We start from the raw sequence: 17,199 nt of genomic DNA, 5'->3' as shown, positions 1-17,199 counted from the left end.
ATAGAAATAATGTCAAAAAAATCTGGTTGCCATTCTGTTGACATGTTTTTGACGTTATTTGTCATTTGTTGACATCAAATCTTAAAATTTAATGGTCCAGATTTTAATTTGTACTCCCTCCATCCCATTCAAGATGACCACTTTTCCTTTTTTATTTGTCTCAATTAAGATGACCACTTTCTAATTTTGAAAATAACTTTTTCTCTCTCCCTTAAAATATTCAACTACTTTTTTTCTCTCTACTTTATTCCATCTAATAACACATCCTAAAAAATCTCATGCCACTCGAGAATGTGGTCATCTTGAATGGGGCGGAGGGAGTAATTTGTAAAATAGATGTAGTGTACTGTGTACATATCAGTATATTGTTATGTTAAGTTTGAAATATAAAATTATCCTAAGTCGTAGATATTATAATGTATAGATGTCGATTAATTCAATATTTATAGGGGTTATTTAATGCAATGTTGGGGGTTTGGCCAAGCTATTATACTTTATACTCTTTCTTATTTTGGCTTAAGTTATAAATATGCACTCTATATTTTATGTTAAATCGATGTATTATTGTAGGGGCTGGACTTCAATATATTTCTATGATGAAGTGTAAATCCATTCTAAATAATAAACATGTAAATATATGTGGGTGAATTAGTTCAATGACTATTTTAATCTGTCAAATAAAAAAATTATGGCAGCTAGGTGCATTGAGCTAATCAACGCTATTTAAAATACACCCTATCCTTTGTCCTTTAAAAATAAGAATTTTAAAAATGAATATTTTAATATAAAAGAATAAGTAAAAAGTAGTTGAAGTAGTGTTTATAGATAGTGAAATTCACTTTATTAGTAATGTAATTTATGATGAAAAAATTCAAAGACTAGTAGAAAATAGGCTAATTTATAGGATGTACTATTAAAGTAAATACAATATGAGAAGTCAAATGGAATTATACAAGTTGAATATAGGGTTAGTATCCAAAATATCTTGTCACATTATAAATATGGAATCAATCACATGTACGAGGCCATAAATTGGATGCGCCAACCTAAAAAGTTTATGCATTCATGGATCTAAGCTTTTTCATTGGTGCAGGAGCATTAATCACAGTCTTGCCTCTGTTTCTTTATTTCTTCTACACAAACTCCACCAATCATAACGCGAGTGGAATCCACGCGCCACCAAAAGCCGGCGGAGCGTGGCCCTTCACGGGCCACCTCCATGTCATGAGCAGTGGCAATCTTCCGCACATTGCCTTAGGGGCCATGGCGGATAAGTATGGTCCGGTCTTCCAAATCGGGCTCGGGGTCCGCCAAGCCCTAGTGGTGAGTGACGGAAAACTGGCTAAGGAATTGTTCACCACGTGCGATTTGGCGGTCTCGTCCCGTCCTAAAATGGCCTCTTCTAGAAATTTGGGTTACGAAATGGCCATGTTCGGGTTCGCCCCGTACGGGCAATATTGGCGGGAAGTGCGGAAAGTGGTCTCTACGGAGCTGCTTTCGGCACGTAGACTTGAGTTACAAAAACATGTGTTGGTGTCAGAGACTGATTTGTCTGTAAACGAACTTTTTGGTGTTTGGAGTCAAAAGGCTGACGTGTCGGGACGCGTATTGGTGGAGATGAAACAGTGGTTTGGGGATTTGAATCTGAATGCGGTGTTGAGGATGGTGGTCGGGAAGAGATGCTTTGGATCCGGCAATGGGGACATTGACGAGGCGAGGCGGTGCCAACGTGTGATGAGGGATTTCTTCGACTTGGCCGGGGTGTTTGTGGCGGGAGACGCCATGCCCTATCTTAGGTGGTTGGATGTAGGTGGATATGAGAAGAAAATGAGGGAAACTTCAAAGGAGTTGGATTCGTTAGTTGGACAATGGTTGGAGGAACATAGAGAAAGTGGAATTTCAGACAAGGGTGAAGATTTTATGGACGTGATGCTTTGTGTTGTACGAGGTACCAAGCTTCAAAATCAACATGACTCGGACATCATAATCAAATCCACTTGTTCGGTATGTCTTTTACTCCCTCCGTCCCACATAATTTTACACAGTTTGACTTGGCACGGGTTTTAAGAAATGTAATAGAAAGTGAGTTGAAAAAGTTGGTGGGATGTGGGTCCTACTTTTAAAGTACTCCCTCCGTCCCAAGGAAGATGACCCATTTCTTGGGCGGCACGGGATTTTATGCAACTTTATTTTGTGTGTTAAATGGAGAGAGTAAAGTAAGAGAGATGAGATAAAGGGGTTTCCATTTTAAGTAATGGGTCATCTTGGTTGAGACAAACCAAAAAGGAAAGTGGGTCATCTTTAATGGGACGGAGGGAGTATTAGTTTTATAATAAAATGTGAGTAGGAATGAGTTAGTGGAATATGGGGTCCACTATCAAAAATGGTAAAAATGAAATGGATAAAATTATGTGGGACGACCCAAAATGGAATACTGGGTAAAATTATGTGGGACGGAGGGAGTATGTTTTAAATTTTTTGTGGGATCAAATACTCATGTAAATGCTAAAAATATGAGACTGAAATGCGATATTGTTTCGCAGAATTTGATATCAGGTGCTAGTGACACAACTTCAATCATGTTAGTGTGGGCACTAGCCTTGCTACTCAACAACAACTATGCCTTAAGAAAAGTCCAGCAAGAACTTGATGACCAAGTAGGGAGAGACAAAAGAGTGAACGATTCAGATATTGACAAACTATTATACCTTCAAGCCGTTGTTAAAGAGACTCTAAGGTTGTACCCGGCAGCACCCTTGAGTGGTCCCCGAGAATTCACGCAGGACTGTGTTTTAGGGACTTATAACGTCCCTAAAGGCACAATTTTATTCGTCAACATATGGAAGTTGCATCGAGACCCCAAAGTATGGTCTGAGGACCCCTTGGAGTTCAGACCGGAGAGATTTCTAACGACTCATAGACAAGTTGATGTTAAAAGTCCGAATTTCGATTACATCCCGTTTGGAGGCGGCCGGAGAATATGCCCCGGGATAAATTATGGTATGCGGATGTTGCACTTGGTGCTAGCTAGTTTACTACAAGCATTTGACATTTCAACTCCGAATGGTGAAGTGGTAGACATGAGTGAGAGTGGTGGGTTGACAAATGGCAAAGCCACCCCACTAGATGTTCTTGTTTCCCCAAGGCTATGCCCTAGTCTTTATTAGTTAAAGTTTACGACCACGTGCTAAAATAATGAACTATGACTTATCTCATACTCCCCCGTTCCATAGTAATAGAGTCATTTTGCTATTTTGGTACATTCCATAGTAATAGAGTCATTTTCTTTTTTAGTAAAAGTCAACATATTTTTTCACACCTACTTTACTCTCTCTTACTTTTTTCTCTCTTCATCTCTCTACCTTTTTCATTTTTCACTTTATTCTCCTTTTACTAAACTCACCTAATACAATTTTTCTTAATCTCCGTGCCGAAAAGAAATGCCTTCATTACTCTGGAACGGAGGGAGTATCAAATTAAAAGTTGTCATGGTGGTGGGTTGACAAATGGCAATGCCACTCTACTAGATGTTCTTGTTGCCTCAAGGCTATGCCATAGTCTTTAATAGAAGTAGTTAAAGGTTATCATCGCCGTACTGAAATAATAAACTATGACTAAATTTTGATATCTCATGTCAAATAAAAAGTGGTCAAAAACTCATGAGCTTTCACCTTGCCACTATAGTTTTAGTTTTGTTGTCTGATTTTTTATTTTCCTACTTAGATTTTGAATTCTCACGCCAGTTTCAATTTTTAGAAAATCCTTATGAAATTGACAATAGGGAGTAAAGGTTAATTAATTTTTGACAATTTTTAAGTTTGTGGAAATACCATAAATCGGTGATAGTTCTTAATTTTCAATTTGTAGAAAATCCTCAAATGTATGAAATTGACAAAAGGTTAAAGGTTAATTAATTTTTAAAAAATTTTAAGTTCGTGGAAATACCATAAATCGGCCATAGTTCGTAATTCGGTGATCAATCGGCCCAATGGTAGTGTTTCAAAACATATACATTAATTACTAAGGCCCATAATTGATAATATAACATATGTATGTATATATTTGCACACACGCTAGTCTATTTGGGCCATCACATTTCAGGCAAATATAAATATCGAACCATTTCAGGCAAAAAAAAAGAGAGGCCAATAAATCCCCACCCTAAATCTTTTTTTATTTCTTTATTCTTTTCTTCCATATTTAAATCTCACATAAAAATTACTACAAAAAAAAAATACTAGGACCAATAGTTGGTAACATGGGGTAAAATCAAAGGAGAAAAATAACACAAAATCATATATTTCCCTTACCATTACCCAATTTTCCAATATACTATAAAATATAAACTATAATACATTACATATATGTATATATGTGTGTCTATGTATGTATAGATCAGTGTGTGTAGCACACACAGTAGTCTAAACTTCAAGAGCAGCTTTGTAGATGACCTCAAAGGCGTATTCAATACATGACTTCATTTTATTTTGGTCAATAAATCCTTTCTCTGCTGTCACTGCAATCCTCAATTTTCCCACATAACTTATCATTGTTACAGATAGGCTCTACAATCAAATAAATCAATAAACATATCAATAACTTGTACTCTTTTTGTCCATCGCCAATAGACTTGGTAGTGGACGACAAACATTTTAATACAAATTCGATAAAGTAGAAGAGAGATGGAAAGAAATAAAATGATTGTAGTATTTTTTACTAATGAATGCAATCCAACTCAATAATTCAAAATAAAGACTTACCAAAAATAGAAAGAGTCTAATATTTGTGGAGAGGAAAAAATGAAATTACCTGAGGTGGGCCCGCAACTGCAAAGTAGAGTCCTTTACAGGGTTGATTGGCCAAAGCCATTTGTTCAACAGGTCCAATCAAATTCGAAATTGCCATGCTAGTGTTTTTCAATGTTGCGTGGATGTGTCGAGCTGTTGCCTGTTACATAACATTGGACATATTTTACTATGAAAACATATAATATTCCGAATGGTTATGTTAGTAATCGCAAGTTACTTGTATGCGTTAGCACCCGGTGCACGAACATGGGCTTGGGGAATTTACTCTACCATGAAAAGATAGAGACACTTGAACAAATAATCATCTTTCAGCCTACCATTTTATTGTTTGGACCTTGATTATCTATGAGAAACTTAACGCTACATACATTATGTGAGATCATCCATAAATATCATTCACGCTAACATTATTTATTTTGATCATGATACCTACAAAATATTTATAGATATCACTATTCACTATTTCAAATTCAAGAATAAAACCCAATAATCACGAAGTTGTAAACAAAGCAAATCACATCAAATGAAGATGTATATATTCGATGTGTTTAAATCATACCTCGTGACCTCTGACTATTGTGATAAAACTAAGAAGCTGGCCAGTTAGGTAAACTGCGCCAGAATTCTTATATCTCTTGATCATCCGATGAGCTTTCTTAACAAAATCGAGCGGATTTAGAAGCTCCGATTGAGTCAATTTAGGCAAAGGAACATGCAAGAACGCGAACCGGTTGCCCCATGGCACGTCGGAATTAGGTTTGATCATCTCATCGACTGATTTGTACCCTCCAATAGCCCTAGTGTTGAGCAAAACTAGGGCGGTTGTCTTTGATTTGCATGACTCTTCATCTGCTTTTTGCATGTATATTCGAGTTCCCAATGTTATTATACCGGTTATGACGTCATTAATAGTCTGCCCATGTTCACAAAAATTAAGATATGTACATTAGGTTCATGACTAAATTAATGAAAGTATGTATGTGAGTATTGATTTCTAAAGTTAAGTTGAAATATGGTTGAAGTTGAGATGTGCTTGATTATTTAATTAGAAAACAATTGACATGTGAGAGTGTTTTAAAGATAGGTGGGGAAGTAGATATTTAGTGTATAGGAAGGAATTTAGAGACATGGTGGTTGGACGATGAAGCATTGATAAGACATTTCTCTTTTAAATAAATTGAGGTCATGAGTCACTATGGCCACATAATAACTATGGAGCCATTACTATTTATCTTATTCTAATTTTAAATAGAGGCATGACATGGGTTTTAATAAAAAATAGTTAGTGTATTGTGAACGAATAAAATCATATTTTAAAAATAGTGTAAGTAATAATGGAAACTATATTTGGAGGACACAAAATGGTAGAAATGATAAATATGATTAACTTTTGTATAATAAATAAATATGATTAACTTTTTATGTAATTAACCTATCAAATGACAAAATAAATCCTCAAGGAAAAAAAAGGCTATTTAATAGCATTCACGTATACTTGCATATAGACACACACGTAATTCATTTATGTAGCATCATAGCATGGGAAGAGTATATATATAGAATTTTTTTTTTTTTCAAATGGAAACATACTAATTAGCTAGTTATTTCCCAAAATAATGTTGGGGGTCTTGCTTCTCTTTTTTTTTTTTTTTTTTTTAAGAATAGTGGAGTATTTGAAAATGTCGAGCTAGGTATTTAGTATTAACGTAATGAATTGGACAAGACATAAATTGACACAATTAAATGATAAGTTGGGACACTAATTAAGTCAATAAATCCAAAATAAAGAAAGGGATGTTTATATATGGTTATAAAGATTATTACCACATTGAGCTTGGTCTTGATTTGCCCGAGCTGATCAAGAGAAAACGTCGTTGTCGTCGTCGCGATCGGCCGAAATTCCACACCTTCGATGCCCGATCTAATTGGCGAAATATCGTCCTTCATCAAGGTGCTCTTGAAGAGGCTCCACCCGAAGTCATAAGTCGTGTGAGCAAGGCCGGTGAAAAACCTAGGAATCCGTCGCAACCAGACCTTGCGACGAATTCCAGGACCCGTCCTGGGCTGCCGGGACGGAAACGTCAGTGGGACTGATGGGTTGTCGACGCGTTGAAGGCACGAGAGGAGGGCTCCCATCAAGGAGTAGCCATCACCTAATGAGTGGTGAAGCTTGAAGATGACATTGCCAGCTGCATTCTTGGTAGGGTATCTTAGTATGTGAATTTCCCACAACGGTCGATGTTGTGGTAGTTGTTCCATTGATATTTGGGACAAGTAGTCGTTGAAACATTCATCGTAGTAGTCCACCGACATGTCACTAGGGAAAGTGGGGCCAATGACATGGTCTTCGAGGTTCACCTCTACCTTTTTCCATTTCCTCACCCCTTTCTTGTCGGTAACCTAATCAAGCCATGAAAATGACAAGTAAATTAAAACAATTGGAAAATAAAAAAAATTAATGTACACATAGAGTAGCAATATAGATACAACCTTTCTTGTTAGTACCTAATTGTGCCACGAAAACGACAAGCAAAGTAGCAGTACAGAAACAGTTCAGAACAGAATCATCAGACAACAACAAAACTAGCGTACAGAAACAGCCTTCCTAATCGATTATCATAGTTTTGTGTTAACTAATGAAGTCGATGTGGTATAAATGCTTGAGCCATCGAAATAGCGAGTAGAGTAGCCATACCGAAACAACAACAAAATTAACGTACATGCAAAAAACAAATATATTGTCGAAAATCACTAGAGAAGAAAAGAAGCAAACGAACAATAGAAATTTACAAAAAGGAAATTAGCGTTATCCACCAACCTCAACCATATGTAGAGTGTTAAGATAACATACCATGATCGAGGAGAAACGATGATTTATAGGCAAGAAAAGATCTTTGAGAAGAGACATAGCCATGGAATCATCTATATTTATATGATCTTCAGTTTCCAAAACTCCAAAGATTGTGAGTGATAAGGCTGAGCTTCTCAAGTATTGTGCACTTGGACTCATAGGCTCCAAAACTTCTTCTTCACCCTCCATATTCTTCTACTCTATTTCACACACACACACTAAAGATTATTAATGTATGTTATATAATCTAAGTATGGTTTGATACATGTAGCACTTGAATTGAATGTCTGAGATGATGATATATATAGAGAGAATACTAGTCATTGATAAATATGGGCAAAAATCTATGCTACATTAATGAATTAGTTGCTAATTTTAAGCGGTTGTACAACACGTTGCATCAAATGATGTCATTTGTGTGCATGTGGCTTCGTTTACGCCTTATGAATCATAAGTTATGGTCTATGTATTCTTCATCTTGACGTTGTAGATATATATTGGTGATGATGATATAATGATGTTAGAGTAGATTTAGGTCACTTCAGTGGTATATTAGTCATGATATTTTTTTTGTTAACTATTTCAGTTAAAGAAAATTGAAAATAAAGACTAAAATGAGTATTAGTTTTTCAAAATAATATTGATTCTCATATATATTGTCCAAATTCTATTTTGGTTAACCTAAGTTAAAATGGTGCACATTAGGTTAACCCCCTTTCAAATTCAAACCAATTTTTTTGTTTCTTGTGCGAAAATGGTGGAGTTTAAAGTTTGCCTAGATATGCTAAATATCTTCAAACATTATTTATCCATATACTAGGTTTTTCCTTGTATTTAATTCAAAAATAGATAAATTGATATACCAATCGAAGGACTAATCGAGATATTTTATGTAGGGTTGGTGCTATGATATTTGACTTTTCATGCCGTCCCCATATCTTGAATTATTGCAAGATGAAGTATAGAGGAAACTTTAAATTTATAGTACTATATGAGTTAGCGTGAAAAATGTTATATAGTCTCAACAGTAGAGTAGTTGATAAAAAAGGAATATACTTTCAACGTCTCTACAATATATGACTATAAAATGTTAAATTATAAATTTAATATCAATTATCTCATATGGATACAAAACAACATTATTTAATTAAGATAAAAAAGGAAAAGAAAGTAATAAAAGTAGAAATATATTTATTTAATTGAAGCAATGCTTTTTTGAGCAATAACCAACAAAAGACATTATATTATACACGAAGCAATTGAGAAAATTAAAACTCTGTGATTTAATGTCAACTAATAAGAAAAATTTAAAAGAAGGAGAAGAAAATGAAATTGCTTTGTGTTTCTGAAATATTCACTATTTTAAAAATATTTTTTTCATTTCGCCATTAATAGTTGGAATTGGTGATAGGTGCAACTAATTTTGTTGAATTTTCACACATACCGATGAATCGCACGAAGTCTATATCATTATCTACAGGGTGATAGTCAATTCGGATATAAATATGTATGCAAAAAGGCTAGCTATTATACTTGGAATTGGACACTTATATACAAATGAAAAGCGAATATATGCGGCCATTAATTGGCTTGCAAAACACCCAATCAATTGGAATGAGGGATTCACGAGTCACATTATTTAATTTATCGAGTTAGAGAAACAATTATTAATCAATCAATTGGAATTGTTGAAATGTGAAACAATTATGTACATACATTTAGCGATGATAATTTAGACAAGATACGTCATGAACATTACGATTTTATAAATCAGGGTCAATTTTTATTGGATTTGTGTTTTATTGAGTTGGCCCATCAAGATTTTGAGTTGGGATTGAATAACCTATTAAAAAGTAAGATTATTATTTAAATTATTTTTATTCTTCTATTTTAGTTTCATTCTCTAAATGTCTGTAAATTAATTTTAATTTGTGTGAAATAGGTTATCAAGTCGGTAATGAATACGTGTCATTGTGTCATGTACGAGTTTAAATGTAGTAGATTGGGCTCGTGTTCAGGTTAAAAATATCTTAACATATCAAATTTATATTAAATTTTACTCTCTCCTTCTCAGTAAGATATGACTCTTTTCTTCTTTGAATGTGTTTTGGGAAAATGATAATAAATAAATAAAGTAAAGAGAAAGTAAAGTAAGAGAAAGAATAATATAGAGGAAAGTCTCTTCTATATTATTCTCTATTTTACTTTAATTTCTCTCTACTTTAGCTATTTATTACTCCCCCGTCTACGAAAAATAGGGCACTTTGTGAATAACACGAGTTTTAATGTAGAATTGATAAGTAAGAGAGAAGAGAAAAAAAGTAAAAGAGAAGTAGTGTTAGTGAAATGTGGGGTCCATATTATTAGTAATAGAGAGAAGAAAAAAAAAGTAAGAGAGAAATTGTTGAAAATTTCCTTTTTTTGAATGTGTCCTATTTTTCATGGACAATAAAAAAATGACAAATGTACCCTATTTTTGTGGACGAATAGAGTATTATTTTTATCAAGCGAAAAAAAAAAATTATCTTAACAGATAGAAGGAGTATTAGATACAATATCATTATCAGACTGATCCAATAAAGACTCAAACTGCACAATTTGTCACCCCTTTAATTTATTAACGAATCAATATTGGTAAATGGCGACAAATTGCCGAATATTAGCGTGAAATCTAAGCGCCAAAATCGTTGTCAACGTTATCGAAGGAATCTTGAGCCATAATTAAACGCCTAGTTAATGGCGATGTTGAAGACATAAATTTGCATTGCAAAACTATTGTTAGTAGTCATAATAAACTTATTATATAAATAACGGCGTTTCAAAACATTCATTCGAATGCTGGTCACTTTGTCCCTGAATACTACCAACATTTGGTTCAGCACGAGTTTTAATTTATGACTGGAATAGTAAGAGAGAGATAGAAATAAAAATTTAAAATATTATTAGTGGAGAATGAGTTCTACCTCGTTAGAGATAAATTAGAAAGTTCATATATACTTTTCAGACACGGATGAAGTAACTAATTTTTTTCTTTTATAAGTGTAGATTTTCATGAATCTGTATGTAGATATTATTATCATATAGTATATACATAGTTGGAGAGGAATGATATGCTACATTACTTATGTAGCCTCCTTATGTGAGCACCACTCTTGTTTGACACAAATTTAGCATTGTTCGTTTTGATTAATCTATTTAGTTTGATTCTATACATTAAAAAATGGTATTACAATTTTTAATTTCACAAAATTCATAAAAATCAAAGCTTGATTTAATATTTTATTCATTTATTTGAAATCATAGAGTAAACGAGCAAATCGATCTTTGATTTTTATGAATTTTGTGAAATTAAAGATTGTAATAACATTTTTTAATGTATTAGAGTCAAACTAAATAGATGAATCAAAACTAACAACGTTATATGTGTGTTAAACGAGAGTGATGCTCACGTAAGGAGCCTACATAAGGTATGTACTTCGTAGCATATAATTCCTCCATAGTTTGATTAATGTATATATGAATATAGTACTCCCTTTGTCCGCGAAAAAATATCTCATGTTGGCCATTCGAGGTGTCCGCAATTTAAAATATTATTTACCTTTTTTCATTCTTAGTAAGTGGACTCATCTAAAATCATCGCACTCATTTCACCGTGTAAAAGTTGAGTTTATATTCCACTAACTCATTTCCCTTTTTTTTTCAACAAAATCAAACAATTTTTAAAATTTTGTGTCGAGTTAAAATAAGACTATAAATGGCGGACGGAGTACCTATTGAAACTTTAAACGTGCATATACATTTATATAAATCATTAGATTAATATATACTACTATATGAATATTGAATAGTGACAAAAACTATAACTAAATTCTAATTATAATTAAAGACTAAAACTCAATTATTAAATCAAAAATGAAAGCATGAGATTAGAAATAAGATCATTTTTGGCTATCAATTAAGTTATTTTAAAACCGTTCATACAAAGTGTACATGAACCAAATTAGTATAAATATTATTACCAATTTTTTCAAAAAAAACCTCATATTCAAACATTCATAATTGGGCCCTTACACCTTTATGATATTTAAAAATATGGGACCATTTCAGGCTAAGAAAACAGAGCCAATAAATTAGCATCTTTTATTTATTTCTTTATTCATTACGCCCATACATCTCACCAAATTACAAACAAATACTAGGACCAATAATTGGATAAAAAAAGGTAACATAAAACCTTAAATATCCCTTTCTTTTACCCAACTTTCCCATGCACTCCCATATTAACTACACACACAAATAGTACTCCCATATAAACTATACACACACACACAAATAGTACTCCCATATAAACTATACACACAAATAACACTAGTATATATCTAAACTTCAAGAGCAGCATTGTAGATGACCTCAAAGGCATGTTCAATACATGACTTCATTTTATTTTGGTCAATAAATCCCTTCTCCGTAGTCACTATAATCCTCAATTTCCCCACATAACTTATCACTGTTATAGTTACGCTCTGCAATCAATTAAATAAACACATTATTATAATCGTAAATTACAAATACTTCTACATATTTACTACTTCTATACCTTGTAAATGAGACAATTCTTTTCGGTAATTTTTAATTAATTAAATAAAGAAAAAAAATGAAGTAGAGTATGAGAAATAATAAAACAAGAGAGACTAAAAGTACTATTTTTACAAAAAGAAATTACTCATTTATCTTGGTATGTTCCGAAAAAAATCACTAAACAAGGAACAGAAGATGAATAGTGAGGTGATCACCTGAGGTGAGCCCGTGAATATGAAGTAGAGTCCTTTGCAAGGCTGATTGGCAAAAGAAATCTGTTCGACAGGTCCAATCATATTTGAGATTGCCAAGCTTGTGTTTTTTAATGTTGCATGGATGTGTCGACCGGCTGCCTGTTGCGCGAATACGAAATGGTTATTTTAGCATTAATTAATTAGTTACTACTCCACCCAAAAAGGATAGGAGCATTTTACATGTTCACTCGAGAAATAAAGTGAACCACTCTTAATTATCAATTAGCAACTGAATTATAAATAGCTACTCCCTCAGTCCACGATTAGTAGTCTCGTTTATGAGCGGCACGAATTTTAAGAAATATTAATAAAAGTGAGTGGAAAAAAGTTAGGGGAATAGTAGTCCCACTTGTATATATTACTCCCTCCGTCCCACTTTAGGAGTCCCGGTTGAGTTCGACACGGGTTTGAAGAAATGTAAAGCAAAGTTGGTGAAAAAAGATAATGGAAAGTGGGTCCTACTTTTTATATTAGTTTTATAATAACATATGAGTAGAAAAAAGTTAGTGGAATGTGGGGCCTAATACCATTTACGGAATATTCTAACCGGGACTCCTAAAGTGGGACAGAGGGAGTAGTTTTAAAGGAAATGTGATTGGAATGAGTTAGTGGAAGGTGAGACCCTATTACCATTTATAGTAAAAGTGAACCGTGACTTCTATTTGCGGACGGACCAAAATGAAAAAATGGGACTCTTATTCGTAGACGGAGGGAGTATTAACTAATTAGTTATTGCCTAATAATCTTAGTAACATCATAATTACCACAGAATTTGTCTTGACCTAAGCATGATACCAATCAAACTGTTACCTCCTCAACTCAAACCGATCAATTACAACTTCGAAGTTGTAAACAAAGCACATCACATCAAATGAAGATATATATTCAAATGTGATTAGTTCATACCTCGTGACCCCTGACCATTTGGATAAAACTAAGAAGCTGCCCAGTTAGGTAAACCGCGGCGGAGTTCCTCTGTCTCTTGATCACCCGATGAGCTTTCTTAACGAAATCGAGCGGATTTAGAAGCTCTGATTGAGTCAATTTAGGCAAAGGAACGTGCAAGAACGTGAACTGGTTGCCCCATGGCATGTCCGAATTAGGTTTGATCATCTCATCGACTGATTTATACCCTCTAGTAGCCCTAGTGTTGAGCAAAACTAGGGCTGTTGTCTTTGATTTGCACGATTCTTCATCTCCTTTTTGCATGTACATTCGACTTCCCAATGCTATTATACCGGTTATGACGTCATTAATGGTCTGTCAATGTTTACAAAAATCAAGATATGGACATTAGGTTAATGTATGAATAAATTAAAGACAGATAAAGATATTTTAATAAAGGGTGTTTATGTCAGTACTGATTTTGAAATATGGTTGAAGTTGGGATGTGCTTGATTATTTAATTAGAAAAACAAAGACTTGTGAGAGAATTTTGATTAAAGATGGGTTGGAAAGTAGATATGTAGTGTATAGGAAGGAATTAAGAGATTTGGTAGTTGGGCTATGAAGAAGTTGGTAAGATAGGTCTCTTTTAAATAGGTAGGTGTGTATAACAAATAAATATGATTACCTTCTTATGTCTCTATGGGAAAATATTGTTTAGAGAAAAGGCTAATTAATGGCATTTATGTAAATAGCTACGTAGACACACAATACTTAATTTATGTAGCCTCATATCATATAGTATGATGTAATCGAATACAAACTCTAAATATTATACAAACTCCACATTATGATTTATACCGTTAAAAAATGTCAACAGACTACAAAATAGCAGCAACAGAAAATATCAGCACAGTGTCAACAGTTGGCACTGGGTTGACATTGTGTTTATATTGTGTTGACATTGTATTGACATCAAAATCTTGAAATTTTACATGTATTGACGTTGTGTTAACGTTGTGTTGAAAATTATGGAGTTTGTACAATATATAAGTTTGCATTTTATCACTACCCGAGAAGAGTATATATATAGAAATCTTCTTTGAAAATTGAAACATACTACTGCCTCCGTCCCACTAAAGATGACCAATTTTCCTTTTTGGTTTGTCCCATCCAAGATGACTCATTTCTATAAATGGAAACATCTTTATCTCTACTTTATTCCCTCTCTCTTATTTTACCCTCTCCACTTAGCACACAACATAAAACTGCATAAAACTCTGTGCTGCCCAAGGAATGGTTCATCTTCCTTAGAATAGAGAGAGTATTAATTAGCTAGTTATTTCCCAAAATAATGTTGGAGTTCTTGCTTCTTCTTTTTTAGAATATATATATAGTGGCAAATGACGATTAAACAAGAAATAAATTGACACATTTATATGAGTTGGGACACCAATTCAAATTGTAACATAAGCCAATAAATCCAAATTAAAGATAGGGATATATGTAGGGTTCTTGAGATTATTACCACATTGAGCTTGGTCTTGATTTGCCCGAGCTGAGCAATCGAAAACGTCGTTGTCGTCATCACGATCGGCCGAAATTCCACACCATCCATGCCCGATCTAATCGGTGATTTATCGTCCTTCATCAAGGTGCTCTTGAAGAGGCTCCACCCGAAGTCGTAAGCCGTGTGACCAAGTCCGGTGAAAAACCTAGGAATCCGTCGCAACCAGACCTTGCGGGTTCCAGGACCCGTTCTCGACTGCCTAGACGGGAACGTAAGCGGCACCGAAGGGTCATCAACGCGTTGGAGGCACGAGAGGAGGGCTCCCATCAAGGAGTAGCCATCGCCCAACGAGTGATGGAGCTTGAAAATGTAATTGCCAGCTGCATTCTTTGTAGGATATCTGAGTATGTGAATTTCCCACAACGGTCGATGATTTGGTAGTTGCTCCATTGCTATTTTGGACATGTAGTCGTTGAAACATTCATCGTAGTAGTCCACCGACATTTCACTAGGGAAAGTGGGCACAATGAGGTGGTCTTCAACGTTCACCTCTACCCTTTTCCATTTCCTCACCCCTTTTTTGTTGGTAACCTAATCAAACCATGAAAATGACGAGCAATGCAACAATATAAAAAAAAGTTCAGAATATAAACAACGACATGAGAGTAATGAAATTAATGTATACACATAGAGGAAAAACTACGGACATGCACTAGAAAAAAAAAGTAAACGAGAATACTCTTCCTAGCGTTATCCGTCAACCTCTACCATCAGAGAGGAATATTTTACGGTCTATACAATCTACTCGAGAAATTAATGTAAGGATATGCATACCATAATCGAGGAGAAACGTGGGTTTATAGGCAAGAAAAGATCGGTGACAAGAGACATGTTATCATCAACATTTATAGGATCTTCAGTTTCCAAAACACCCAAAATTGTGAGTGATAACGCAGAGCTACTCAAGTATTGTGCACTTGGACTCATAGGCTCCAAAACTTCTTCTTCACCCTCCATAATCTTCAACTCTCTCTCCCTCACACACACACTAAAGATTGATAATGTATGTTAAGCAATCTAATTAAGTATGGTATGATAAGTGTAGCATATTAACTTGAATGGTTGAGATGATGATATATATATAGAGAACACTAATTAATTTATATGGTAAAAAAATTCTATGCCCTATTATAGTACTCCATCCGTCCCATCGAAGATTATCCATTTTTTTTTAGTCTGTCCCATTCAAGATGATCATTATTAAAAAAGGAATTTTTTTTTATCTCTACTTTATTTCATCTCTCCTACTTACTCTTTCCTTTCCACCTAATATACAAAATTAAACTACATAAAAATCTCGTGCCACCCAAGGAAGAGGCATCTTCCTTGGGTCGGAGGGAGTACTACGTTGGTAATTTTGAGTGGTTGTGCAAACGTTGCATCAAATGATGTCATTTGTGAGCATGTTGCTACATTTATTTACACCTTATGAATTACTACTACAAGTTAGATCTATAGGTTTGTGTTAAAATGACAACCCCTCTTAAAATAACACCGTGACATCGCTTATACAACAATATTACAAACACTACACAGCAATCTATAGATTGCTGTATATTGTGTCGGATATTGCTGGACAAGAAATATTGCTGGATAAAGACCAGCAAATTGCTGACCGTCTTTTTTCAGATTTTTTTTTTGCCACGTGACAGCTTATTATTCGTCCACGTGTACAAATGATTGGCTAGGAATGATGGTATGGTGTTATTTTAAGGGGTGGTGGCACCCTAACATGTCCCTAGATCTATATATTCTTCACCATGACGTTATAAATTAATATATATAGCTGATAATTAATATTATAATAATGTTATACTCCATATATATATATGGTTGCATTATACACATATACTGCATTATTAATTCAGTTCAGGAAACTCGAAAATAAGGATTAAAATAAGGAAATTTGTGCTGATTTGTTTTTCAAAAATAATTTAAATTCACACATAGTTCATAATGTAGGAGACTGAGCATTACATTACATAAATATAATATCCTATGTAATTTCATTGCAATGAATTAATACGTTTAGTATAATAAAAATATTCATGTGAGGAAATTTTGTGAGAACTTATACGTTCATACTTCATACAACGCGAAGTTAGTTTATTGCTCAATAGTACTACTATCATTTACTCCAATATCCACAATGGTCGGACCACTAGTCCGCCCACCACATCAGCAATTCTTAGTCCAGCCCTTTCTTTTGCAGTGGTCCGACCAAAAGTTCGAGCGAGGCACTCGTCCAACTGA

At 34.2% G+C, this 17,199-nt stretch overlaps 3 protein-coding genes across 3 annotated transcripts; 1 reads left to right on the top strand and 2 right to left on the bottom strand.

Annotated features, from left to right (window-relative positions):
* The first annotated feature begins 1,057 nt into the window (after positions 1-1,057).
* Positions 1,058-3,215, top strand: LOC125188212 (cytochrome P450 CYP82D47-like). The gene is made up of 2 exons (XM_048084976.2): positions 1,058-2,004; positions 2,544-3,215. The coding sequence occupies exons 1-2, from the start codon at positions 1,066-1,068 to the stop codon at positions 3,165-3,167; spliced, it is 1,563 nt and encodes a 520-aa protein (XP_047940933.1). The 5' UTR covers positions 1,058-1,065; the 3' UTR covers positions 3,168-3,215.
* A 1,068-nt stretch (positions 3,216-4,283) lies between these two features.
* LOC125188541 (wax ester synthase/diacylglycerol acyltransferase 4-like) lies at positions 4,284-7,946 on the bottom strand. Its single transcript, XM_048085470.2, has 5 exons — positions 7,660-7,946; positions 6,633-7,208; positions 5,368-5,721; positions 4,810-4,947; positions 4,284-4,565 (listed from the first exon to the last, which is right to left on the bottom strand). The coding sequence occupies exons 1-5, from the start codon at positions 7,846-7,848 to the stop codon at positions 4,422-4,424; spliced, it is 1,401 nt and encodes a 466-aa protein (XP_047941427.1). The 5' UTR covers positions 7,849-7,946; the 3' UTR covers positions 4,284-4,421.
* A 3,822-nt stretch (positions 7,947-11,768) lies between these two features.
* On the bottom strand, positions 11,769-15,985 carry LOC125188542 (wax ester synthase/diacylglycerol acyltransferase 4-like). Its single transcript, XM_048085471.2, has 5 exons — positions 15,721-15,985; positions 14,905-15,477; positions 13,398-13,751; positions 12,453-12,590; positions 11,769-12,182 (listed from the first exon to the last, which is right to left on the bottom strand). Exons 1-5 carry the CDS (start codon positions 15,901-15,903, stop codon positions 12,039-12,041), a joined length of 1,392 nt encoding a protein of 463 aa, XP_047941428.1. The 5' UTR covers positions 15,904-15,985; the 3' UTR covers positions 11,769-12,038.
* Between the last annotated feature and the right edge of the window lie 1,214 nt (positions 15,986-17,199).

The sequence above is a fragment of the Salvia hispanica genome, chromosome 5, assembly GCF_029641045.1.
Source record: "Salvia hispanica isolate PSC_SH4W2 chromosome 5, Shi_PSC_v1, whole genome shotgun sequence".
NCBI classification, from domain to species: domain Eukaryota; kingdom Viridiplantae; phylum Streptophyta; class Magnoliopsida; order Lamiales; family Lamiaceae; genus Salvia; species Salvia hispanica.
The sequence above is the reverse complement of the archived record's forward strand: the minus strand, read 5'-3'. Positions and strand labels throughout refer to the sequence as shown.

What these genes read in the sequence shown, in the direction of transcription:
- LOC125188212 (XM_048084976.2), top strand. Translation starts at nt 1,066, where the DNA reads ATGGATCTAAGCTTTTTCATTGGTGCAGGAGCATTAATCACAGTCTTG. An exon ending in TAATCAAATCCACTTGTTCG is followed by an intron (nt 2,005 to 2,543) that starts GTATGTCTTTTA and finishes ATTGTTTCGCAG; the next exon opens with AATTTGATATCAGGTGCTAG.
- LOC125188542 (XM_048085471.2), bottom strand. Translation starts at nt 15,903, where the DNA reads ATGGAGGGTGAAGAAGAAGTTTTGGAGCCTATGAGTCCAAGTGCACAA. An exon ending in CACGTTTCTCCTCGATTATG is followed by an intron (nt 15,478 to 15,720) that starts GTATGCATATCC and finishes TGGTTTGATTAG; the next exon opens with GTTACCAACAAAAAAGGGGT. An exon ending in TATTCACGGGCTCACCTCAG is followed by an intron (nt 12,183 to 12,452) that starts GTGATCACCTCA and finishes AATTGATTGCAG; the next exon opens with AGCGTAACTATAACAGTGAT.
- LOC125188541 (XM_048085470.2), bottom strand. Translation starts at nt 7,848, where the DNA reads ATGGAGGGTGAAGAAGAAGTTTTGGAGCCTATGAGTCCAAGTGCACAA. An exon ending in TCAAGACCAAGCTCAATGTG is followed by an intron (nt 5,722 to 6,632) that starts GTAATAATCTTT and finishes GAACATGGGCAG; the next exon opens with ACTATTAATGACGTCATAAC. An exon ending in CAGTTGCGGGCCCACCTCAG is followed by an intron (nt 4,566 to 4,809) that starts GTAATTTCATTT and finishes ATTTGATTGTAG; the next exon opens with AGCCTATCTGTAACAATGAT.